The sequence below is a fragment of the Pinus tabuliformis genome, chromosome 5_2, assembly GCF_031772625.1.
Source record: "Pinus tabuliformis cultivar Carrire ecotype Pingquan chromosome 5_2, CPIR1, whole genome shotgun sequence".
Classification (NCBI taxonomy): Eukaryota; Viridiplantae; Streptophyta; class Pinopsida; order Pinales; family Pinaceae; genus Pinus; species Pinus tabuliformis.
This window is the reverse complement of record NC_142306.1, coordinates 1,139,584,855-1,139,612,590: the sequence shown is the minus strand read 5'-3', so window position 1 is coordinate 1,139,612,590 and position 27,736 is coordinate 1,139,584,855. Positions and strand designations below refer to the sequence as shown.

Sequence of the window (27,736 nt, the reverse complement as noted above, 5' to 3'; positions counted from 1 at the left end):
AATTTCACTCTTTTGGGCATTGGGATATCTGTACGGCCTGATGTTTGGAGGAACACTTTCTGGAATCAAATGAATAGCATGATCATGATCACGAATAGGTGGGAGACCTTTGGGAGTCTCAAATACCTTGGAATGATTGTCCAAGACTTTTTGGAGATCTGGAGAAATAAATGATTTCGATGTGGGAATCTCTAGCGAACATAATTGTGCAATTACACCTCGTTGTTCCTTCTTTAGAAGCTTTGTCATACCGTTAGCACTGATTATCTTTCCCGTTTTCCCTGTAATACCCCTTAATTCAACTTCCTTTCCTTCCGCACAAATTTTCATTAGAAGTTCTTGAAAATTAAAAGCTATTGTACCCAAGGATTGTAGCCATTGGACTCCTAGTACAACATCAGCACCACCCATTGGAAGGGAAAGCATTGGGCTATTCAATACATATTCTCTCATGGATAGCTTGGTATTATGGCACTTTCCAGAGCAATTTATAATTCATCCACTTGCAACCATCACTTGACACTCTAGTGTTGGATATAGGAAGCAATTCAATTCCTTTGTTATCTTACAATGAATAAAATTATGGGTACTTCCCGAATCAATCAACACTATTACCTTTTTCTTCTTGATATGTCCTTCTATCTTGATAGTTTGAGTGGTAATTCCAGCCAATGCATTACAATATATGGTCGGATTCATTTCTTCTTTATCTAGAGTTTGTTCCTCGAGTATATCCTCTTCTTTTGACATTTCTTGTTCCTTTTCTTCCTCTTCTTCACAATCTATGTAAAATAATTTATTCTCAGCACACTTATAACCTTTAGTGTATTTGTTATCACAACTGTAACAAAGCCCTTTTGCTCTTTTTTCTTTCAATTGTTGTGGTGTCAACCTTGTAAGTTGTAGAAGGCTAGGGGCAACAACACTTCCATCTTTATAGTTGTGAGTGGTAGGCTTCCTAGTTGCCATAATTTTGCTTTCCATTTTTTTTGCTAACCTGAATGCCTTCTCCAATGAATCAGGTTCCCAAAGGTGAACCTCATGTTGGATATTATCCTTTAAAGTCCTTATGAACACATCAATCATATGCTCCTCTGGAATATCTTTTACCCTTATGTTTAATTTTTGTTATGTCATCAATGTGCTCCATCATTGAACCTTTTTGTTTGAGATTTATCAATTGGTTAAAAAAGGTGTTGTTTTTTGTATCCTCATAATGTGCTATCATTTCTTCCATAAAAATTACCCAAGTAACAATTTGTTTACGAGAACAAAGCCATCGATACCATACAAACTGATTTGGTTCCAAATATAAAGTTGCAATATGTACCTTTTGTGTGTTTTGCACATTATGGAGATCGAAAAATTGCTCCATCTGTAGTATCCATGTTCCGGGATCCTTGCCATCAAACTTCCTCATATCAATTTTTAGAACATGGTGGGTCTTCAATCCAACATTAGAGTCTATGAAATCATGATTAACATTTCTTTTGTTCTCATCATGAGTTTCCTTTACTACCCTTTCATCATTAGTGACCATTTCTTGTAGCAACTTATTCAAATTTATCTTCAATTCTTCTTTTTTAGCTTCCACGTCATCCATCTTATAGCTTCCACACCATTTATCTTAACTTGCATGCCATTCATATTAGCTTCCACGCCATTCATCTTGGCTTCATTTACCTTTAGTGAGAGTGAAATTTGTTGTACTTGGTCTTGTAATTTTGATATATCATATTGCATTTCTTTCTCATCTTCACAAGTCATGCTAGAGCTTTCAGGTTGCTTACTAGGTGTTTCCATTTTATTTCTTCGAGGCATTGATTAATGCTAATAATTCTTCACTATTCCCTTTGAATTCTTTCAAACTAATTTTTTTTCAAACCAATGTTATGCAAAATTTTAAAAAAACTACACACATTTTTTTCACTTTGTAAGAGCTCGAGATTAAATCTGTTGTATCTCTGTAACTGAAGATCTCAAATATTTGAAATCTCATCCTGCGGTAGCCCTTTGAGTCATCTTTCTAACCCCACAAGTCTGATCAAGATTAGATTCTCCAAGTAATAGTTACGCCAAATCTTCTACGGTGACATGATTATAAACTAGTTCAATAGAGCGAACTTGTATGACGTGCCACATGTCACTGTTTCGACCTTAGTACTTGAAAATGATACACAAAAAACTACAAGTCATCCTCTTTCTTAAAATCCTTACGAAATTTTAATCTAATGCTCAAAACAAAATTTATGACGATTTCCCCCCAGGTCACCTGTTTGGAATGTAATTCGGGAGTCTGCAAAAACCCTAACTTCCTCAGATCATATCTCCTCAAATATAGCAATACAAGCTCAAAAATTCGGACCCGGAGTTCAGAACGATTTCGGCGCAAATGGGTTTTTTTTGCAGCTTCTGAAACGTAACCAAAAAAAAAATTATAGCGAAAATACCACGATGACCTGTTTGGAGCAGCGAAACCCTAGAATCCAAAGCTCTGATACCAAATGTTAGAAAACCAACGCACAAAAAGATAGAAAAGATATATCAACGCCTTAGAATTCAACATCTTAGATGGGAAACCCCCTTTACATTACAGAAATGAACAATTCTTGGATGATACAAATGACTAAACCTACCTTCTGTATATAGGAGTCTAAGGGGTCACAATATAATCGAGCCGACATAACAGAAATAACATAAGGGCACAAAAAAAACAATAGTGGGTTTCTATGGGGCATACTAATAATAATATGGAGACAATAGGGGCACAAGAGATACAATGACAATAGTAATGGGGGAATCACTAGTAGTATAGAGGCCTAACACCAAACCTCCTCGATTTCCATGCTACAATCGCCGCCTCCTCCTTGGGATTCAAGCCTCCAATCTCAGCTGCAAATTCTCCTTAGAAAACTCTCCTTCTCTCCTTCAAGTTTCTCCTCTCATATTCTCCTCGTGCTCTCTCAAGTGTGAAGTGAAGAATGAGCCTCCCTTTTCTCCTTTTGTCTCTTAGAATAGATTGAATCCCTAAACCTAAGATCCAATGGATTAGATTTAATCTCCAAATCTCAGAATAGGTGGTTGAGATTAACTCTCCCAATTGACCCCCCCCCCCCACATATTAACCCCATTACTTAAAAGTCCCCTAGTACTTTTTTCAAGTTGTGTACATTTTTCCATTTTTCTCATAAAGTGATTTTTCAACTCACTTTAATATTAGAAAAGTACATTTAGTACTTTACACATAAAGTCACTTTATAAAGTACAAGTGACTTTAATATTAGAAAAGTACATGGTATAACACATTTAAGTATATTTTCCACCGATGACATTAATAGAACTCATAAATGTCACCAAAACAAAAGTCATTAATGTGTCTACTACGCTAAAAGGAATAAATGCCTAGTAACACCTCTCATTGGTACTATTTCCAACAGAGTTGTGGACAACTTGCTTTCAAGAAGAAGCTAGCCTTACACTAATGGAAGGAAAACCATAAGAAGAAAATTACATCTCTAATGCTTATGCAACTAACCTCAAGAAGAAAGGAAAAAAAAAAACAAATTTGGTTTTCAAAACAAAGGATCAAGTAAAAATCCTTCTCAACAAAGGAAAACAAATTTATCAAAGACTCAATGTTTCAATTCTCACAAATTTGGTCATTGTAGAAATCAATGTACTGAGAGAATGAATAGCAATAGGAAAAGAGAAAGAGATCAAGTTGTTGTTGTTGACACTAACGAACCAACAAAAAAGGCCAAAATTGTAGATTCTAATGTTAGAGATTTATACTATCGAACAAAAAGGGTTTTAAGGGTTTTTGACAAAATCCTAGTGTAATATATCCCTTGTGTAAAAATATATTTAGGGATTTGAATTTAAGGTTTCTGAGCGAAACTCTAATCTAAATCATATGCATAATTGACTTTAGGGGTTTTGAACAAAAACCCTAGATAGATTCATTATTTGCAAAAGAACAATTAGGGTGTTACAACTTTTTTTTGGGTTTTCTAGTCTAGAAAGGCTTGATAAGAGAATGCCTAGCATTTGGACAAAACCATGGTATGAGTTGTTGAATCAAAGAAACCATAATTATGTCTAGATCGAGGACATTAATCTAATGGATGGATGCGAGAAATACAAGATCAAGAGGGAGATGTTATTCATAAAAGATAAGTGATTTATCTCCCTTCTTGTACTATATTGCTTTTTTTTAGTAAAACTAGTCTCTTGCTTTATTTTCATTACTTTATTGTAACTATTCTTTAATGATCTTTCTTATGAGAATTGCAAGTACATGATTATTTGAGCTAAAAGAAGCTATAATATCAAAACGCTTGTGACAAGTCCTAAATTCAAAGGGAGCTTTGAATCTTGAAAGGGCTTTGAATTCAAAAAGACCTTTGAAGAACCTTGAATTTAAGCTTTGGACTCAAAAGGAGCAATCTAATTCTCATGTTTTAAGGTATGTCTTTAAGTATTATCTTTATATTATATTTTTTATAGCCAAAGTTATGATAGGCATGTGATGTTAGGGTTTGAGCAAGATAATGGCAACCCTGTGATGTAAAGGACCCTTTAAGGTTTGATCCTATGGTGTGAGGAATGTGCTCTAGGGTTTGGCCAACCCTATGTATTTGGAACGCAAATGTTTTTTATGATGGCAAAACATGTACTAGTTTGTATACCATGAGGTTGAGGCGCCAATCGGATCATGGTGACTAGTTGTTGTACCTTACGCTAGGTAGCTTGTATGATGGTACATATAATTGCTATACCTTAGGTTGGATAGCCTGTATAATGGTACATAGGGTTGGTAACTTGGCAAAAGCCTAGATGGTACCCAAATCCCTTAAATATGTAGGGTTGGTACCTTGGCAAAAGCCTAGATGGTACCCAGATCCTTGAAATATGTAGGGTTGATACCTTGGTAGTAGCCTAGACTGCATCTAAATCCCTAAAACAGTATTTGTTAGGTTGATACCTTGGCAATAGCCTAGACGATATCTAGATCCCTGAAACAGTGTTTGTTGAGGTGATACCTCGTTAGTAGCCTAGATGGTATCTAGATCCCTGAAACAGTATGTGGCTTGGCAATAGCCTAAATGGTACCTAGATCCCTAGATCATCATGTATGTTGGGTTGTTGCCTTAGCTGTAAAGAAAGAGCTCTTATCATTGTGACCTTGATCGAAGAAAGTTCTGGAGTAAGTCGAGATGAGCAAGTTCCTCCCAATATCATGCTCAGATCTCTCTAGAGTGAGCTTGTTTGGTATTTTGCCTAAGATGAGGCTTTTGAAGTTTCACCTAAACTATGTATGGAGACTAGCTGTTTGACAGTGAACCATAATCATGTATGTTGTAGTACCATTGGTTAGAAATGTTAACGTGGATAATGGTACTATGAAGTGTGTAACATTATTCTTAAAGATATGTTTCAACAGGGAATATCTAGATAGTCATTATGAATACTTCCTTAGCTAGGAGTGAGTGTTGAAGAATGTAGCTATGGTCTGTCTTCATAATGTCATGGAAAAACAAAATTATTACTTTGTTTCTAGCATGTTTTTCATGCTTGTGTATTGGTCAAAATGTATTTTTGTCAGTAATGTTCTTCATGACATTAAAAAGAAAAATTATTATTCAATTTTGTAATTACAAGAAACCTCCACAAGTATTGTTGGCCTCATATCTATTCAAGTCAGCTTGCCTTCATATGCCACCCATTTGGACTTTGAAAAGGCTATAAATAGAGATCATTTCGCTCCCCTTTGAAGTACAATTCGATCTGTAATAGAATAACTCACATTACTCTGTGGAAGATGTAGAAGAAGGCTATAACAAGGCAACTCCAAGTTCTGTTTAGTTTTCCTCTGCAATCAAAAAGCACGAAGAAAGGTGATTAAGATTTGAAGCTCTTATCTTCTCTGTCTTACCTCGCTCTAATCAAAAGTGGAAGGCCGGACTTAAGAAACATACTTTTATGAGAAGAACGAAGTCTGCTCTAAAAGTCTACCTTGCATCATCTAAGGACTTAGTACGACCTCAGAGAAGGCAAGAAAACTTTGAGAAATTTATACAGAGATATGAGGTTTATACAGAGAATTTTATACAGAGATCCAAAATATATACAGAGAAGTTTATACAAAGATCCGAAATTTATATAGAGAAGTTTATGAAGTTTATACAAAGATCTAAGGACTAAAGTTTGTGATACAGAGATGCACAGTTTATAAATAAATAATAGAGATCCAAAATTTGTGAAGCTGAGGCTAAACTCTGATCTCAAGTTTGAAATCTGTGAAGAGGACCTTAGCACTTGATTTCTCTTGTTGATTTGAAGATTTCTATAAGAAGAAGGTTGTTGGGTTTTTCCCTCAAGCTTTCCCAGAATAAATCTTTGTCTCTTTTCATGTGTACTATGGTTGATTTGATCATTGCTTGATGAAGAAAGATTGAAGGTAATAAAAGAACATAATATTCACAAGTAATTATCATGTTAAGGAATTTTATCATCTTCCTTGAAATTCCAACAGAGTGCAGCAAACATAAAAGACTACATTTTGCAAATGTCGTAAGGAAAATTTTTTATGTAGCATCAATTTACTTGGTTTAAGACTTTAAAATTATTAATAAGAATGATCAAGTTCATTGTTTTCATAGTCAGTGTACAATTATTCAATGTTGAATGAAAATTGTTAATCATGAGTGTCAAATTGTCAATTGAAGAATGACAAATGTTTGATTTTGAAGTTGAACTTTGAAAGGGCATAAAATGTTGTAAATGAAACAATATTGGCCCAAAGGTTCTAAATGAAACGATACGACTCTTCAGCGTTTTGTAATGTTTAAACTTCTCTCCTTCCATTTTGGACGGAAGATAAGAAGATCTCCTCATCTGAACTGCGTTGTAGGTTCATCTGACCCGCCTCTGAAGGCTGCAACTTTTGGTGGTGGAATCAAGTCGATCCGACGGTCGGTTTGTGAGATATCGACTGCCCTAATTTTGATGATGAAGCCGCTAATGCTGATGCTGTTGATCTAGGGTTTGCTTCTGCTGATATAGATCAGAGTTATTGTACTATTTCTCTCTGCTAAATTATTGAAGATAAAAAAATATTTGATCAAAGGGTTTCCCCACACATTGTGGGGTTTGTCCCTGGCTAGCCGCCACATCTTGTGTCTCGTCTTCGCTTGTTTTTTGTCGATCGTTTAATGTTCTATCTGCACTCTACTTTATGTACATGTGATTGCTAATCTATGGAATATAATAAGAAAAAGAAGTAAAGTGTTATAAGCATAGAACATACCATAACTCAACACAATCTCTAGGAAATGGCATAGCTGACAAATCCTGTCTAATTGGTCAATCTGATGGAAAGAGAGAGAGAGTGAGCAGATATTATTTATAATATTTGCTGCAACACACCCCCCCCCCCCCCCCCCCCCCCCCGTGCTCTCCCCTGGCTGCCCAACCCTCATCTCTTCCCCACCCTCATGGATGGAGAGAGTGAGCAAATCTTATTAAGGGTAAGGGTGGGGGAGAGACAGTGGAACAGATATTGGAAATAAGGGTGGAGGCGGGGGGATAGTGTAAATCAAATATTATCTAGGAAATGAGGGTGGGGTGACAAGGAGAGAGTGAGAAAATATTATCTAGGAAACGATGGTGGGAGTGGAAGAGAGAGAGAGTAAGCATGTATTACAAGGGTGGGAGATGGGGACAGAGGAGCATTTCCAACATTTATTTTGGTTCACCATTTTCAGCATTCATATCAAGTAGAGCAGATTTAAAAAAGATTTTACACACTTGTATTTCTAGAAGATTCATTGATTTCTTAAATGTAGTCATGACATGATAAGAAAATACCAAAACATTCTCAATCTTGACTTCAGAAGATTGAGGAGTATTAAAATCCACATCACAAGCATACATTGACTGAAACGGGGAGTGATACTTTGGAGAATTCTAGGTGAAAATCCTTCACCCCTGAATCTACTCATTGCATTGACATGTTTTGGCCATGAATGTCATTAATATAATTCCATTTCATTTCTATTTTTCTTTCTCACTTTTTCTTCTATTTTGGTTTTTTCCTGCTAGGCCATCCTCTTGCCAATACAACGATCGTAAATCTACCAGCTTGGGGATCCAGCTTAGAGCCACTGGGGTTTAATATGTCTATCCTGGGCTGCCTAGCATGGTTGAAACCACTAGCATTTAATATGTCCTTCCTAAGCATCCACAATTTGACAGCAGCATACATTTTGTGCTTGCAAACTTTATCGTCCTCATTTGCAATAATAAAAAGGCAGAACCTGCCAAATGACTCCTAGAGGATTTGCGCCTCAGAGCATAGTACCTCTTGTGATAGCAGACTTCATGCCCTCAGATTTCATTGTTGGCGAGCCATCCACCATTAACATGTCTGCCCCACTTGTATGGCATGAACTTATAAACTTAATGGGATGTGCACAAGTGGAAGCCCAATGCATTTTTGGTTGAATAGATACTCCTCAGACCTGGTACCTAAGCCAAAGGAAACCCAGTCTTTGCAACGCAACCCCTAGGGGGATGTTTTTGAAGTCCTTAACAAGAGAAATTAAAATCCAAACATCCCAAAAACTCCTAGGAGACTTCCTAGAAAATCCCCCCCCTAATACCCCCTTTTTCCATAGATTTATTTTTATGTCCTGATTTTTCCCCAAGGAATGGTGCATTTAACTAAACAACAAATTTAACTACTGCTTCCAACCTCCAAGACAAAATAACAATCCTGCAACTAAAGAAAAAATTCAAATCAACAATTTATTTTATCTGACAATAATCTAATTTGCCATATTCAATAGTTTTTTCATCTCTGCTTTATCATGAATGTAGACAAGTTTGATTACATTTTATGTTTACTGATATGCAACTTTAAACTAATTGCTTTTCTTAAAACCAACAAGCCAAACACATAAATTTTCTCGATGCTATTCTAGTTTACAATATTGTACAGAAAGTTTACAGGCCCAGTCGTTTAGGTGGTCGTAAATATGTGCCAGTGGGACGCAAACCAGGCATAGCTACTTGTTGCCTCTCTCTAGAACGTTTTTCTTTCTCCCTCTGCTTCATTTCATATTCCAGTTCAGCCTGCTTTTTCCTTAAATCTTCCATTTCCTGTTCCATTGCAGTCTTCTCTTCCCTTTGCTTTTTCCTTTGTTCTAACATTGAGGTATGTGAATCCTTGATAGAAAAGAACATGGGGCCAAGTTCAGCAAGCCACTGAGGCTCAACAGCAGTAACACATTGCATATATTCCTTTGTTGTGAGAACCAGTTCATGATATACAACGTAATCAGGAGTGTATCCCAGTCCATATAGTGCACTGCTTGGATGCAGATGGCATGGCATTCCAGTTCTGCTGTTGGCATATTCACCAATACCTTTTAACCTAGCTGCATTGTGAAAGTATGCAGAACAAATTGCTTTCCTAATAACATCCCAATCATGATCACAAGTTGTCAGAGTGATCTTTTGCATTTTGAGGATATCTAAAAGCTGAGAGCGCACCTCGCGAGCTTTGCGCAATCCCTTTACCTGTAAAAAGTGATCATTGCACCAGTCTCCCCGATACTGATTAGATTTCCATTGTTGGTACACATTTAAAAGTGTCAGGTGATCACTCTCAGGAACAAAAAACTTTTCCCTTGCTGCATCACTTTCTTCAGCCCTGTCTTTAGGACGGAAAAAAACAGAAGGAACAGAAAGCATAGAAACAATTGTCAAGACTTCATTGACACAGCCAAGTTGTTCCCCAATTAATAGCATTTTTGCAAGGGGAGGATCAAGAGGAAACTCAACCATCTTCCTTCCAAGAGTAGTCAATCTGCCCACATTATCAAGTGCACCAAGTACCCAAAGCTGATACATTGAATTGAGAATATTGTCTTGTGGAAGAGGATCCATAAAATCAAAATCCAAAAGGTTTTCAATGTTCAACGACTTGAGTAGTAAAACAACATTTCCAAGGTTGGTACGTTGGATTTCAGGCACCATATTTGGCAGCATTACATTCTGATATGCTGTCTCAGTGTACAAACGATAGCATGTCCCAGGACCTGTCCTACCTGCTCTACCAGCACGTTGATCTGCTGCAGCTCTGCTTGTAGGAAAAACCTGAAGAGCATCCATACCCATTCTTGGATTGTAGACTTTCAACTTTCCATATCCAGTATCAATCACATATAAGATGCCATCAACAGTAAGCGATGTCTCAGCAATATTGGTGGCTACAATACACTTGCGAGCACCATTTTCTGCTTTCTGAAATATTTTGGCCTGAAGATCTGAAGGCAGTTGAGAATAAATAGGGAGTATTGATAGTTCAGTTACTCTATTTTTTGTAGTTCCCTCTAGCTGATCCATACGTTCTGCCAATGCATAACAAGTAGCTTCAATTTCATCTTGACCTGTCATGAAAATAAGAATATCTCCTGCTGGGCAGGTAATGTGAATAGTCATAGCTTGTTTCACAGCTGCTTCTACATAGTCTTCACAAGGAGTTTTGCTATAGAGTATATTGACAGGAAATGTCCGTCCAGGTATATTGAAAACAGGTACACTGTCACAGAAAGAATATCATATGTCAATCAGTAAATATTTATAGATTAATTAAATGACAATCATATGAGCTGATTTAAAAGGAAAGCATACCCTCCAAAGAAAACGGAAAACTTCTGTGCATTTAAAGTTGCAGATGTTACAATAAGCTTGAAGTCACGACGCCGTGCAACTATTTGTTTCAAAATCCCGAATAATACATCTGTATTTAAAGATCTTTCATGTGCTTCATCCATAACAATTACACTGCAGAGGCAAAAAGCAAATTTCAGCTCCTGCTAAAAATCAAAATAAAGTTCTAGAGCATCTAGTTGTCTTTGAAGTTTGTAACATGTATTGATATATGATATTGCCGCATTGTTATGTACAAGGTTTCAATGATTTATGTTTCAATTTTTATATATTAATTTTATTTTTTAGTATTTCGGGTAGGGTCCTCTATGTTGGAGACCCCAACATTCCCTATGATATTCTCTGGAATCTGGGGCCAGGTAGGTGCTTCTACACATCCACCAAATGCTACATCCCAGAAACTGGTGGAACATCGGTAAACACCATAACAACCTAGAACAAATTTCAATTTGAGTATTTTATAATTTTTCTACACTGAAATTTATTATAGAACTCAAAAAAAACTAGAAAACATAGATAACATAAGCAAGCATATCCGAAAAACCAATCAAAAAGAATTTAAATTATACCTGTACTGATCTAGGTCTGGTTCACGGAGCGTTTCCCGCAGCAACACTCCATCTGTCATGTACTGCATAACCACCAAAGAAGATGTCAATCCCAAAAATTACTCATGGCGTACAAAGTTATTTCAATTTTCTGATTCTCTGACACAGATAAAGCAACCAGTATCCTTACATCTGATACCAAATACATTGTTTGGCTATCGATCAAAAAATGCTTATAATAAGTTAACTCCAGATAATAACACAGTCAAGACACTACTGTCCTATATCTCCATGGAAATAATTGGGAGGATACAGTCTTTTATTTGATAACTTGATCATGAATATGTTACTCTGTATATGATGTAAGGTTGTAGAAAAAGTGTGCAAGTAACCAAATAAGTGTGTGATAGATTGACAGCCCCTTGAATTTGGAGAGAAAACGACAGCCTGTACATCCTACAAAGAGTTGTTTGCCCCTAACCTGAGCATTCGTTGTTTCAGCAATCCTCCTAAATTGTAAACATGTACAAATAATTCCCAGCAAATTTAAGTTCTCAATTTCTGTATGTGTTTTAACTTTTTACATAAAAGAGAGATGTAAATAGTCGAGTATTGAGACTTAACACAGAGGTACGCTAACATTTCTGAACAGAAAATAAAAGAAGTAATTTAACCAAAACCCTGAAAAGCTGTCTGATCTTGAAATACTTGTGCTCAGTGCAATCCCACATTATCAGATAATGATTAACAAAAGATCATAAAACAGATTAACTATAGGATGTCAATAGCAATAAGGAAGATAGCCATCAAACAAGATGCAATAAAAACAAACAAGTTACCTTGATTATAGTATTTGGGCCAGTTACATCCTCAAATCGAATGGCATAACCAACTTTATCTCCCAATTCAGTTTCCATTTCTTCACTGACTCGCTTGGCAACACTCATAGCTGCAACACGTCTTGGTTGAGTGCATCCAATCATACCATATGTTGTATATCCATCCTCGTGCAAATACTGCAAAAAAAATTAACATGTTGGAATCAAGCTTTAGGGCAAAGCAGAAAGGCACATTCAACAATTCAAGTCTTGGTGAAAACAAGCAAAAAAAAAAATCTTCAATGATGCCAAATATTTTATCACTTGTTGATTGATTACTAAAATTAAATTGCAAAACCTGTGTAAGCTGTGTAGTCTTCCCTGATCCTGTCTCCCCGACTACCACAATCACTTGGTTTTCACGTACAACCTGTAGTCATTAAACCAGATATGTGATTATTATGGTACAATAATTTTGTATGACAAATAAACTGCCAAAATATGGATTCGGGAAAGGAAAAGCAAAACTATAATAAAACGTAAAGCCAAAGACACAACCACACCTGCAAGAGATCATCTCGAGTGGAGTATATCGGAAGATACTGCCGCTGTTCATATAGTGTCTTTGATTTTGCAAATTCGCTGACTGCTTCACCTTTTTCCTTCATGTGTGATGCAAATCGTGCTTCCTCCTTAAAATCAACTTCACCCTCTGGACCAACTGCAGCCTGGTCTGCATCTATCTGATAAAAGGATGTGTATAACTCCCATTACTTAAACCACTTGACAACTATAGCCATAGATACCAGAAAAAGCTCTTACTTAATGAACAAAATAAAGAAAACAGTCCCTAGAAGCAATCAGAAAGATGCTTCAAATTTTAAGACTAGAATTAAAATTTAGAATTTCAATGCCATTTAAGATCATCATGTACCTGCTCTGCTGTCTTCTCAACCCCAAGTATATTTCCTAGTTTAGATCCTGCAAGCTCCCAAAAGCGTTGCCGTGATTTGTTCATGCTCTGTTTCTCACGGATCTCTCTTACTAGTGCAGACCCTTTCCGGGAAATGATAGCCATATCTGATGTTGGATCTTTTACTGGCATAATAGGCTCTGCCTGTTTTGTGAACACAACACGTCCATCCAGAAATGGAGGCTTTGTATCTGTCAAATGCAACAACATTTGAAAGGAAGTTCTGATTTAGAATGGTTTTTTGGGGGGAATATGTCTGTAGTTATCAGTGCTTTCTTGACTCCCAAACATACTATTTATTTTGGGAAAATCCCAAATCATAAAATTACTTAACAATAAAACATATGATTAAATTTTAATTTTAAAAGTGTCAAGTTTGCAATTAACATCACCATGAACAAGAAGAATAACTCTGTTTTCATCTTCATCTTCAAATTCTGTTTGCACTTCTGTTCCTCGGACTGCTCCAGATCTCATTAGCTGGCGGTCTTCCCACTCTGCATTGTCTGCACTCATCTGCGACATCTTCTTGCTCTGTGCGAGACTCATCTTTGTCCCATCTTTCCGAATCTACAGCAATTTTGCCATATAGACAATGTTAGGACGCAAATTCATAAGTCAAGAAGTTCTTTGACAAGATAACAGGATGAAAGTAGGAAAAACACCCAAAAAGAAAAATTATTAGGGTTACCAAGAAGTATCTGGTCAAGTGAAACTTCAAATTTTTTTTTTGCATTAGTTGTTGTATTATGAAATATGCAACACAAAAATTGATTGCTGAAAATGATAACTTCATTAATACAGAGTCTCAACCCAAATTTCTATATGGGGAGAGAAAATATACCAATCGCTTTCCCATTTCAGACTCCCTTTTCTGGAAGGTTGCTTCATCCCCAATAAACAATGACGAGGAGTCACCCTCTAGCATTGTTCCCACTTCTTCCCTGTCATACCTGCAGAAGTAAAGCTACAAACTTTTTAGCGAAAATTTACTATTTTACAAATAAAATAAAACAAAAAGAATTTATCATCATGTTACACTAACTAATCCAGTTTTTAAGTCTCTCTAATTATTCCGCTTATTATTGATGTATAATTTTTATATTAAAGCCTAAAACACTAAAACCTCGGTTGAGCGAAAACTATAGTACCATGCTCGGTCAGCATCACGTTCTGCTTCTTCCATTTCTTCCAGCATCTCTTTGCTTATTGTTTTGTTTTCATCTTTACCAAAAGATGTTTTGTTGCCAATCATATTCTCCTGAATGAGAAAGCATTAAAGATGAGATGTGTCATTTGATAACAAAATCTTGATTTAGTTTAGTAGGTATGATTGACATTATTAATATAATTACTGAATTAATCTCAAAAGAAAACTGTGCCAAAAGGAACTACATTTATAGTAAACAGTCATTTTCATTGTCCTCAGATACTGATATAACAATTTTCATACCTGAGATAGAGATTGTGTGGTTCTAGAATGAAAACTTAACTGATGTGACCGCACACTGGAACGAGGATTTGTTACACCACCTGAAGATCCACCAGCACGTATTGGTACAGGAGATGGGGAGACATAGTCCCAAGGAGACTGTGCAGACCCTGCCATGTTGGTTACTCATCATTAACAGTTTAACCATGAACATTTTCATTTTAAATGGAACGATAAGTTCTCAAATGCTTTCTGATGCAAAGATACCAACTCTTATAATTATAATTTATCTGAGAATTAAGGAAAGGGTACTTGTCCCATTTCTTATATCTTTACCTGCAGCATAGGGTGTATCCCCTCCCTGCCATGGCGATACCAAACGTGTATCAGGGGATGCACCAACTAACATCGGAGATGGCATAGAAAAATGAGACCTATTATCATGTCCAGGTGTTGCAATGCGACGTGGTGTATCATCCCATTCCCATCTTCCATCATCCCAATCAGACCTACCTGGACAGATGCCACATTAAGCCTCATAGAAATAAAATGTTGTGTACTTGATAATGCAGACAAAGGCAAATAACATAATGCTGGGTGCGTGTTACATATATTTATCTATTACTTCAAATGGCAGACAAAGTTGAAAAAGAGCATATATGTATGCTATACATAATCTTTTTTATACTAAATTGTGTACCTCCTGCTCTTCTTGGTGAATATTCACTTTTGTTTCGCTTTGTACCGTGCCTCATAGACAATTGTCTCTCGTATTCATGTCTTTGGTATCCATCTCTATTGCTACCCCACTCTTTTCCCACATCTCTTATAGAATCCCTAGTATCATGATCATATCTCTCTCGTTTCCTGTCCTGCTCCTCTTGATCACCCCTACCAGATTCACCCATCCTTCTGCCACTTTGTCTATCTCTATCACTGTGCCATTTGTCTGTAACATATCTGCTAGATTCTTTTCTCCCTTCACGATTACATTTGTCTCTATCAGTATCCCAATCATCCCTTGCATCTCTACTAGATCTTCTCCTTCTTTCATAGTCATATTCATCTCTGTCACTGTCCCAATTATCATTTTTGTCTCTGCTAGACGCTCTGCATTGATCCCGTCCTCTGTAGGAACTTCCATTGTCTAAGCTTGAAGCCTTCAAAACAAATAAAGGATAAACGACAAAATTATTTTACCAGACACTCAAAAAGCCAAGGCCAAGAAAATATAGCACTAGTTATGAATTCATAGAACCATAAATGATAAAATCCCCAAGTGCTTGAGATTAAGGCCATAGTTTAAAACTTAAGATTGAAATATTATAATATTTTAAATGACCACTGCATTCATTTCAGTTGAAATTAGTACATACTTTGGCTGACCCTTTATCATACTTTCGCTCAGAAGCAGAGGCATTCCTTTCACCTGTCAATGCAATTTTTCTATTTAGCAATAATAATGATGTGCAAGTTTAAATGTCAGAAGACTATTTTCAAATGTTATTCTATAGCATTAATGCTCTGCAAGAACACGGCACTCAAGTTACCTTGCAACTTTTGGCAGTCATACACAGAATGGACTAATACGCATTTGTTTCCAGCATTGAAAAATAAATTTTAACATGTATATATTGTGGATAACTTCAAACTACTAAAAGTAAAAATGGGATAAGCAACATGCTGTATGGGAAACGTAATAGGTCAAAATGCTTTCACACAATCATGACATGTTATATCAAGTGTCTTTTGTCACTGGATGCCAAACACTCATGGAGATGTTTCACATCATCTATATGAGATATTTATTGGCAAAAATATTTACCCAAATATGGAGTTTCTTCAACATGAGTTCCTCGATATCTGCGCATTGCCTTACTATCTCTTTTGTGATGAAGAGTTTCAGAATTATTTTCATCACCAATAGAGACAGGATTTTCTTCTGTGTCAAGCTCCGCCATGGTTGTAAGAGTTGTGTTTTTTGTTGAATTTGACCCATCATTAGCTGATGCCTTCTTCGCACGCGCCAGAGCATCCAATCCTAAATATTTCCAATTGGTTAAATAATGTTACCAATAGTGAACATCATCCATTATTAAGTCAATGAATTGTGCTGGACCTGATAATTAATTTGGGGGAAAACATGCATCATTTTATTATTAATTTAAGACATAAATAAGTAGGTGCTAATTGTGCTTCAAAAAAGGGATGGTTTCTAAAACCATAAGCTAAAGCAACCAATATTTCTAGTTCTGAACTCAAAGAAGCAGGTGCAAGGCCTCAACATGCCTTAATGAAAACCAACAACCACTACAGAGGAACAAGCACAGTACCAAGAACAGATTTGCCTTCCAAAGGAGCATTGAATATAACTCTATCTTTTCCAGGGATTTGAAGTCCTCCTTTGCTTTCTTTCTCAGGTTCTAATATCGTTGACTTTCCAACATCTCTCCCAAAAACAGCACTTCCTGCCTAAGACCAGCAGATTGAAAAGGAATATCAAAATCACCATTTATGGTCAAGAAAACAACTATAACTGAAAGATTATTTTCAAGAGACTAGCATAGATATTCTGCTTTTCAAATTTAGCAATTTGCACTTGCCTCCATCTTAGTAAGTTGGATCTAATCCACAATCAAAGAAATGCCTGCACAACAAGTAAATGTAAGTAGATGGAAAATAGAAAGAAGAAGATAATTAATATTGCCCCCAAATTTTTACCATGTAGAGAGTGGTAAACTAGATATGAAAACCAGATCTGTCAGACAACTTTTCAGATGGCATAAAGACACAAGAAGGGATAAGCTAAAATATCTAACAAAATGGATAAAGCAAATATAGGCATATAGTTGTACTGTAAACTAAATCCACTGGAGATTGATCTTGACCCAGTATGACCCGGTATCTATCAAGCATTGAGGGGGATCAAATCCCTCTAAGATGCAAACTTTTTGGACTGCAAAACACTTGAGGAAATGTTTGGCCCTCAAGAGATTTGATTCCTCCCCGCACTTGAATGATCCAAGGTTAAGATGGATCTACGCTTGTCTATATATATCTATATGTGTGAAAGAGAGAATTATTTTATTATTATCATTTTATTAATTAAGCAAATGTGAATTTGGGGTGAATTTTCTTTTTTAACCACCCTAAGCATTATAGATAATATAATTCTAATAATATCCAACAAATGACCATAAATAGGTTGAAGGGACTGCTACGTACATCAAAAATAACATAGTGGGAATGTGAGTGCAGCTCCTATAAAAGCATCTCTAACTCTACAGTCAAATACCTCGAATCTAAGTCTATCATCAAAAAAAAAAAAAGATACAAATCTAGGAGTTCCAAAGAAGGATCCTTGTCAAGATCTTAGGAACCTACAAAAATGTTTCAACTAACCGTGCCTAGAGAATGTGCTCAAGGCCTTGAAGTGCCATACCCAACTAATGGAGAAGAAGCTACTAACCTCTGAATCTAACTTGTAGTAAGTGGATCTCTTCTACCATCCGAGGTCAAAGCAAAAAAAAGCTCCTGGTGGGGGACTATCCAGATGAACTAAAAGATCTCAAAGAATTGGATAATCTGGGTGCAATCTGCTGCCAAGTGGTCATTGTTAAGTTTTTGCTGCGATATAGTTGAGAACGAATAAGAGTGTTTGCTGTGAACAAAAGAACTATCTTGGACCCAAACGCAACATTGTCATAAGGGTCTCATGGGCAGAGATCAAGGGTCTCTCCCAAGATTGCACGAATATAAAGATTGAGGAATTACCCTTTGTCTGCCTCTCAGTGCATATAGTTATGTGCACCAAGAAGAAGGAAGTGATCGTCATGACAGTATCTAGTGGTGGGGGTGGTTTGAGTGAAGACAATCTATGCCCAAAAGCCTCCCTCATGCATGAGGCCAAGCATTACTAGTCCAAATACCTTACAACGATGGACAGGAAGTTTTGGGACTTCCTAAAAAGGAAATGGTATTGAACTCAGATCTCATGATCAATGGGCATCAAAAAATGAAATGTTCCTCCATCTCAGTCTCCTATAGGTGCTACAGTTAACAAACCCTATTCACTTATGGAATATGATGATGGCCTCCACCCAAAACCAATGAGAACCAAACTGAAAATACCCAAGAGGGATCCTAAGGGTGTGCATAAGGTGGTGAAGTGCATAGGACAGTCTAACAATGACGCCATCTCTCATCTCCTTGAAATCCTCTATATAGAAGGCCATCTTGGGTTTGACCATACATGTGACCTCAATGTACCATGTGTAAATGTCTTCTTTGATGATCTTGTTCACCTCCTGCTCGTTCAACAAGAGATGGCCAAGTGCATAAAGGGAGTACCTAAACAAGGGGGGGATTTTCCATCAAAATGCCCATTTACCATAATGGGCACATAACCTTAGCAAACCAACAATGGAATCACTAGGATGAACCAATCAAGGTAATGGCAATGGCCTTTACATAGTGGTATGCAAGTAAGGGCGTCAATATATACCGACAACCAAATCAATGACGTGTCAAACTCAATGAAGTAGTGAAATTGGTCCAAAGATAGCCTCGACCAGGAAAGGATGTGTTAAGCCCTAGAGAAGCCCCATGTTAACTGTAAACCCCCCCTTATTAAAGCCTTAGATATTGAGTTATTACATTTTTACTGTTATATTGTTATGTAGGTCAGAACCTTTAATTGTACTCTTTCATTATAATTGTACCCTTTATCTCCTATATATAAACCAAGGAGACCTGATCTTAGGATAATCATATCTTGAATTGTATTGTATTCATTGTAAAGTGGATTTTATTCATTTTCTTATCATTTTTAAGGCACATGGTTCATAACATTTGATATTTGAGCATAAGAGCCTAGGGTTTTGCTGCTTCAAACAAGTAATCGTGGCATTTCCACTAAAACCCTTTTTCTAGGAAGCTTCAAAGTGAAATTTTGAGATGATTGAGGATAGAACTCTAAGTACATCTAATCAAAAATTCAGATTCTAGTTTGCTATACTTTTGGAGATATACCTTATGGGATTTCAGGTTTGTAAATGTCTTGATCTTGAAATTTTCGCAATAAATTTTTTTATGGAAAGCTTTAGACTATGAAACTTGAGAAGATTGAGGAAAGATCTCGAAATACATCGGTAAAACTTTCAAAATTTGGTTCACTATACTTTGGGAGATATATCCTATGGAAGTTAGGGTTTGTGAATAGTCCTGAAATTAGTTTCAAACACGTGATCTTGGAATTTTCGCTATAATCTTTTTTGGGGACAATTCATATTGTGAAAAATTTTAAAGGGACTTAGTAGAGATCCCAGGGGTACATATTGTAAAAAAATTAGATTCTAGTTCGCTATAGTTTTATGGATATACCCTGTGGATGTAAGGGTTTGTGAATAGCCCTTAAATCAGTTCCAAACGAGTAATCTTAGAATTTTTGTTGTAACTTTCGCCCAAAGAAGATTCGGATTCTGAAATTTGTTGGGATCTAAGGAGACATACTAAGGTACCTCAAATAAAAATTTCATAATCATATTTGAAAAATTGGATATGTGGCATGCTGTGAAACAGGGGTACACGAAACCAGGGGTGGGGTTCTCATACTTGTTCCCGATTCGCATACCTAAACAATGGAAACCGATTCGTGTTCTTCTCAAACGCACCCTTCCGAACCCAGTTTGGGTATGGAGAACCCCATACTCTGAAATTTAAAAATGGGTTCATGCTTTGTGACAGGTACTCAATACCCTCTAGAAGGGTGCATGATTCCCCAGTTTTCACGTGGCCAAGGTGTCTTTGGTTCACATGATTCTTTGGTTGATAGAAGGATCTAATTGATTGGTGGTGGCTTCATGGTGTTGATGGTCCTGAGCTGCAGCAATTTGCGATACGATTACTCGAACAGGTAGCTAATTTTCCATATTGTTTATGTATTAGATTATTAATTAATTAAAATTTTAATTTACATACCTAATTAGCTAATTCCTCACCTTGTGAGAGGAATTGGAGCACATATGCTTTCACCCAGTCAGTGAAGAGATACAGGTTGGAATCGAAGAAGGCTAAGAACTTAGTCTACATTCATAACACACTTTGTCTCATATCTCGGAAAGACTCAGGGTAGAAGGAGGGTCCTTTCAAGAGATGGGACCAATACATAGATGATGTTGCATGTGTGGATGAGGAGATACAACCAGATGGTCTTATTAAGCTACCTCCAGTTACTATGGAGTTGATCATGATGACACGGATGTTAATGAGTGATGACATGGCTTGTAAATTCGAAGATTTCAAAATTGAAATTCATAATTTGAATTTCATAATTCAAATTTCAAACATATTAAAATTTATATAATATATATAAACTATAACATAGTATATATCCTCGATGAACCCATGCACCCTATTTCAAAAAGTGATGTATTTGTCCCCGTACCTATAACAATACACGAACCCGCGTTTCTTGGCAACTTAGGTGGCATGTTATACAAGTTCGCTCTTGGAAAGAGGCCAAAAATCCTAGCTAAGTTTTGGGAACGTTACCATAACATTCACTTAATCATTAGACCGTCATTCTCAAAGCAAATAATGTCGTTGTCATTCTTGATAAAAAGGATTACATCGATAACATGATGGATCACCTCACCAACAGTGGTAGCTATAAAAAGCTTAGCAAAAATCCGCTTTCAAAAATTTCTAAAGAGGTCTCTAATGTTATCATGTTTGACCAGTGACAGTGTGTGTAGCACCTTTAGTAAAAAGCTTATTGAAAGCAACCCACTCACGCCGCGTATCTATGGTCTTCCAAAAATCCATAAAGATGGCACTCCGCTAAGACCTATTGTGAATACAATTGGTGGGCCTACTTATCCTCTTGCTAAGCATCTCACCTTGAAGCTTAAGCCTCTGGTTGGTAATATTGAATCCTTAGTTAAGGACTAATCCTTTTTCATTAATGAAATTAAAGGTTTTAGGCTTGAACCTAATGATATTTTGGTCAGTTTTGATGTTGTTTCTCTTTTTACTAAGATTCCTATTAACAAGGCTATTGACATCATTAATAACATCATTGACCCTAATATAGCGAAATTAGTCGGCATTTGCTTAAAATCTACTTTCTTCGGCTTTCAAGCCAAAATTTAGTAGCCAACTTGTGGAGTGGCTATGGGCTCCCCTCTCTCCCCTATTGTGGCTAATCTTTTCATGGAAGATTTTGAGTCTAAAGCCCTTGCTTCTACTCCTTTCCGTCCAAATCTTTGGAAAAAATATGTTGACAATACCTTTGTCATTTGGCCCCATGGTCGATAAAAGCTTGAAATCTTTAAGCAAAATCTTAATAGTCTTTCTAATTTTATCAAGTTCACTATGGAGATTGTGGTTAATGGCAACATTCCCTTTCTTGATGTCCTTATTACCAAAAAGGAGGATGGTTCAATCTCCCATCAAGTTTTCCGCAAGAACACTCGCACTGAGCAATATCTACATGCCTCTTCCCATCATCACCCAGCCTAGAATTCAGTGTTTTGTATACCCTTACTACCAGAGCCCTTATGATTTCTAATGATCTTCATATCAATGATGAGAAAGCTCATCTTTTAGAAGTTTTCAAGAGCAATGGTTATAGTAAGCCCCAAGGTCTAAAAGCCTTCCAAAAGGAAGAAAAAGCAGCCATAGAACCCATAATTAGAAATGATTCCAACAATCCCATTGCCACTGTCCATCTTCCTTTTATTCAAGGAACCATAGATAAGTTGGCTCGGATTCTTAAGAAGAACAATATTTCTGCAACCTTTAAGCCACTTACCACTATTCGGTCTTCCCTCAGGTCTGTTAAAGATCGGATCGACCCCTCTAACTCTAAAGGTGTTTACATGATCCCTTGTTCTTGTGGGAAGCCTTATATAGGTGAAATTGGTCGTCCCATCAAGCGAAGAATCCAGGAGCATGTTGTGGACATCAAGCATAATCGCTCTCGATCATCAGCTCTTGCTAAGCATTCTGCTAATACTAGGCATCACATATGTATTGAGGATGTTTGTATCCTAGCTATTATCGTCACGGAAAGTTCAAGGAAGCCATCAAGATAGAGAAATGTGCGCCCAACAATCTTAATAGAGATGACAGCAAACGAATTAGTAAAAATTGGATCCCTGCTCTTTCCTCTAGGTATCTTATTTTATTTTATTTTCCCCTTGATTGTCTCCCCTCTTTTCTTTTCTTAGTTTCTATTTGCATTATTTTTTGTTTACTCTTTCAAATTAATTTTCTCTAAATCAAATTAATTTTTCTTCACTGTCTTCCTTCCTCCTTTCCTTTTTATTCTATTTTATTTATTTATTTTTATTATTTTTATTTTTATTTTAACCTCTCCTTTCATTTATTATTCTTTATAATAATCTTATTTATTTAATTTTGACCCCTTGGCCCCTAATCCCCTTTTATGTATAATTTATATAATTATGTATCTAATTTACTCTTAATTTTAATATATATATATATATATATATAATTAAAAATAAGAAATACTTAAAAATAAAATTAAGAAATATAATTATATAAATTATATTAACAGGTATTAGGGGTCAAAGATACAAACAAAGAATAATAATAATAATAACCTAATTCTAAATAATAAAATAAAACAATTAGAATTATATATATAGTATTCTAATTGTTTTATTAGGGATAAGAAATATATATATATATATATATATTTCTTATCCCTAATAGAAAATTCTGGCAGCATTTTTGCTCTATCACTTCACATTCGTCAACCACTCTTCAGTCGTAAAAATATCAAACTTTTATGTGACAAGTGGAAGCACAAAAAGAATATATTCCCTCACACATTCATCATACCCCACTTCAATTTCGGTCTTCAATACTCTTTGTTGGCAGTTTTAATTTGACTAGTTGAAATCATTATAACTCATGGCTTGTATTTTGGTAGTGCCACCTATCAAATGACATGTCTCACATGTTCTCTACTGATTTGGCAGTGCCTCCCTTATCATCTTACATATCATTCGTTGCCTTCTATTTTGGCAACACCTCCATTCATCTTACATATCATTCGTTGCCTTCTATTTTGGCAACGCCTTCATCTAATAGCATTAGAATTGGCACTACCAAATTAAAAGGCAGCGCTCCGAAAAATTTGGTAGAACTTAGACCTTAGGACCCCAATTGAGTTGGCATCAAAACTTTGAATGTGATAATAATGGAGATCCACATCCTTAGTGTATAGATGTGAGGAGGGAGCAATCGTGGCTGCATGAGTTACCAACTCGACCTTTGTTTTTCCACCCCTCTTGTGTGCCTTTTACTTTTGTTTGATTTTTCTTTGTATTATTGCTCGTAGCTCAGAGTGTTTGAGCTTCCTTTGTATGATGTATAGCGGTTGTATTACCCCTTAATGATGAGGCAGCTCATTGCCCATTGGGGTTGGGACATGCAAGGGTTCCTTTTTATGATGTATAGGAACAACATGTGCTTAGGAACCAGGTGATGGCCATAATGAATGAGGTAGCACTCATGCTAGGCCTTTGACCCCTTTTTTTTTAGTTGAATCAACCTCCCAGTGTAAAGTTCCAAGCCCTACCCAGGTATGTGGATGCATGCGTGCCAAATCCTAGAGAACCAATGGTCAGTTGAACCTGAAGAATGGAGGTGCAACATGGGCTTGTAATGTAAGATGGAAAGTGGTATAGAATAGGGATAGATGAAACACGCTATCTCAATCAAGGCTTCGCGAATAGTGCCCCTCCTACACCCATTGGGCCATTAGCGGAGGTCCCATAGGACTAGGATTGAAGATTAGCCCCCATTTAAGATAAGGTAACAAGATCACGGTCAAAACCTCTCCTTCTTCCAGGTCAACCCATAATCCATATCAAAAGCCCAAATACAATCAAGCATAAGCACCGATTGCAAAATAAAGTTTGATTGGTAGCCCACCTTTGCCCACGTGCTCTTCACGAGTGGTTGAGAAAGTATATGACTAATGCAGGTGTCGAAGATAAAATGGCACATCATCAGCCAGTGGTGGTTGTCAGGGGTTGCATGGTTGGTCAGTTGGGATGTGAAGAATGGGAGAAAACTTTTCTCCTATAGGGACACCCACTTTGGTGGGTAATAGGAACTTTAATGGAAAGCATCCAACATGAGGTGCATCTCTTTGAACCTAAATCCCTATGGCATGAATTTAGTCTGGTAAGGTAAGTTGAAAGTAGAAGTATGGCTACTAGCAGAGTGATCACTAACAACTAAACATAACATCATTCTTTCTCTCCTAACCTCACTCAACCAACAAGGTTGACACCTTAGCAAATGGATGAAAGAAGACCAAAATGACTATGTTTCAATTATGAAAACAAAAACAGTAAAGGGCATAAATGTTGCGAGAAGAAATTATTCTACATAAATCGTGAAGAAGAAGAAGTTCAAGAATTGCAATGGACACAAGATCTAGAGCTAGAAGAGACTACTCAAACAATATCTTGTCATGCATTGGTCGCCACCAATACTCCACAAACCCTCAAGATAGAAGGATATATCAAAAAGAAAAAGGCAATAGTGTTGATTAATTCTAGTAGTACCAATAACTTCATCAATTACAAATTGGCAAAAATTCTTAATTGCTTTGTATTTCCAACACCAAAACTTCAAGTAGTGATTGCAAATGAAGGTACCATAAATTGTTCACCAAAGTGTTATAAAATTAAGATGAATATGGAGGAGTATTTATTGAATAGTCCCATGATTACAATCCAAATGGGTGGTGTTGATGTTGTATTAAGGGCCCAATAGTTACAATCATTGGGAATAGTGGCCCTTAATTTCTAATATCTTTTCATGAAAATTTCTTTAGAAGACAAGGAAATTGAGCTTAGAAGTATCAAAGGGAAACCCTCTAAAGTGATAAGCTCTAACTGTGTGACCAAAGTACTCAAAAAGGGTCACCATGGTGTAATTGCACAATTGTGCTCATTGTTGAAGAATGTAACTAGCTTCAGTCTTTATAATCGTACTTGTTAAAAAGAAAATTTATTATTAAAGAAGATGACTTATTAAAGCATGGATTTCATGCTTGGGTCAATCTTTTCTAGGTCAAAGCCTCCACTAGGTTTTATTTTGAGTCATTAGAGTCATTGTCGTTTTTATTAGTCATTGTCCAGGTCACCCCATAATCCATATCAAAAGCCCAAATACAATCAAGCATAAGTACCTGTTTGCAAAATGAATAAAGTTTGATTGGTAGCCCACCTTTGTCCACATGCTCTTGCTGAATGGGTGAGAAAGTATATCACTGATGTAGGTGTCGGAGATAAAATGGCACATCATCAGCTCGTGGTGGTTGTCAAGGGTTGCATGGCTAGTCGGCTGGATGTGAAGAATGGGAGAAAACCTTTCTCCTATAGGGTCACCCACTTTGGTGGGTAATAGAAACTTTAACGGAAAGCATCCAACATGAGGTGCATCTCTTTGAACCTAAATCCCTATAGCATGAATTTAGTCTGGTAAGGTAAGTTGAAAGTAAAAGTATGGCTACTAGCAGAGTGATCACTAACAACTAAACAGAACATCATGCTTTCTCTCCTAACCTCACTCAACCAACAAGGTTGACACCTCAGCAAATGGATGAAAGAAGACCAAAACGACTATGTTTCAATTATGAAAACAAGTACAGTAAAGGGCATAAATGTTGCGAGAAGAAATTATTCTACATAAATCATGAAGAAGAAGAAGATCAAGAATTGCAACAAACACAAGATCTAGAGCTAGAAGAGACTACTCAAACAATATCTTGTCATGCATTGGTCGCCACCAATACTCCACAAACCCTCAAGATAGAAAGATATATCAAAAAGAAAAAGGCAATAGTGTTGATTGATTCTAGTAGTACCAATAAATTCATCAATTACAAATTGGCAAAATTTCTTAATTGCTTTGTATTTCCAGCACCAAAATTTCAAGTAATGATTGCAAATGGAGGTACCATAAATTGTTCACCAAAGTGTTATAGAATTAAGCTGAATATGGAGTATTTATTGAATAGTCCCATGATTACAATCCAAATGGGTGGTGTTGATGTTGTATTAAGGGCCCAATAGTTACAATCATTAGGAATAGTAGCCCTTAATTTCTAAGATCTTTTCATGAAAATTTCTTTAGAAGACAAGGAAATTGAGCTTAGAAGTATCAAAGGGGAACCCTCTAAAATGATAAGCTCTAATTGCGTGACCAAAGTACTCAAAAAGGTTCACCATGGTGTAATTGCACAATTGTGCTCATTGTTGAAGAATGTAACTAGCTTCAGTCTTCATAATCGTACTTATCAAAAAGAAAATGACTTATTAATGCATGGGTTTAATGCTTGGGTCAATCTTTTCTAGGTCAAACCCTCCATTGAAGGCTTCTAGGCTTTACCTTGAGTCATTAGAGTCATTGTCATTTTTATTAGACCCTTATTGAGCTTTTATATCATAAAAGGATTTATTTTTTAGTCAAAATGATCATTTGTCACCTCCACACCAAGTCGGCCCTGCCCTCATCAAGTTGGCTTGGCTTAGGGCAATTCAACCTCACAAGAACCCCATATATTGAGCAACTCGACTTCATTTGGAGAGCATTCACTCAACAAGTTTGATCTTCAAGGAAGTGAAGCAAAAAAGGAGCTAAGTAGCTAGAGAAGGACGAAGTTTGCTAGGAAGACCTAAATCGAAATTTTTGGGCTATCTATCTCTCACACATGCAAAGTTCTATGCAATTGTTGGGGGCAAAAATGTTTCTACTGCAGGTCCAAAATTCTGAAGTTGGGGGTCGAAGTTCTACTGTTGGGAGGCCAAAATTGTGGACTAAAGTTGTTGCTAGGAAGCTGTCACTTATAGATTTTGTCAAGGATAATCTATTGAAGGGAAGGGTTGACTTGGCAGTGGAAGGAGGTCTTTGTCTAGGTCTAAGAAGTCTGGAAGTGTCTCATCTTGATTTAAATCTACTGAAGGAAGAGTTCTTGACTGGGTTTTCCCCTTATAGGGGTTTTGCCCTACTTGTGCACCTACATCTTGTGTCTCTTGTTCTTGTGATCTTCATATACATATAATTTGGTAATTGCTTGATGAAAGATAAACCAATTAAGAAGTAAAAGAAGCCAACATAATTCACAAGTAATTATCAAGAAAGAGGAATCAAACCCTAATTCCTATAAGCATTGATTTCT

General features: G+C 36.5%; 1 protein-coding gene across 3 annotated transcripts in view; it reads right to left on the bottom strand.

Annotated features, from left to right (window-relative positions):
* Positions 1-8,783: 8,783 nt before the first annotated feature.
* LOC149163205 (pre-mRNA-splicing factor ATP-dependent RNA helicase DEAH7-like) overlaps positions 8,784-27,736 on the bottom strand; it is a 46,283-nt gene continuing 27,330 nt past the window's right edge. The window contains exons 2-18 of one of the 3 annotated variants that reach the window (XM_089437568.1): positions 17,108-17,155; positions 16,842-16,976; positions 16,334-16,549; positions 15,885-15,937; positions 15,209-15,668; positions 14,845-15,021; positions 14,530-14,678; positions 14,228-14,337; positions 13,921-14,029; positions 13,469-13,646; positions 13,038-13,267; positions 12,667-12,846; positions 12,462-12,533; positions 12,125-12,301; positions 11,307-11,368; positions 10,699-10,851; positions 8,784-10,606 (exon numbers count right to left, since the gene is read on the bottom strand). In XM_089437568.1, the coding sequence (XP_089293694.1) occupies positions 9,007-10,606; positions 10,699-10,851; positions 11,307-11,368; positions 12,125-12,301; positions 12,462-12,533; positions 12,667-12,846; positions 13,038-13,267; positions 13,469-13,646; positions 13,921-14,029; positions 14,228-14,337; positions 14,530-14,678; positions 14,845-15,021; positions 15,209-15,668; positions 15,885-15,937; positions 16,334-16,549; positions 16,842-16,976; positions 17,108-17,117 (4,071 nt within the window). In that variant the 5' untranslated portion in view covers positions 17,118-17,155 and the 3' untranslated portion in view covers positions 8,784-9,006. Of the gene's footprint in view, positions 10,607-10,698; positions 10,852-11,306; positions 11,369-12,124; positions 12,302-12,461; positions 12,534-12,666; positions 12,847-13,037; positions 13,268-13,468; positions 13,647-13,920; positions 14,030-14,227; positions 14,338-14,529; positions 14,679-14,844; positions 15,022-15,208; positions 15,669-15,884; positions 15,938-16,333; positions 16,550-16,797; positions 16,977-17,107; positions 17,156-27,736 lie in introns of all 3 variants that reach the window. The other 2 variants (XM_089437570.1, XM_089437569.1) reach the window with 2 other exon arrangements.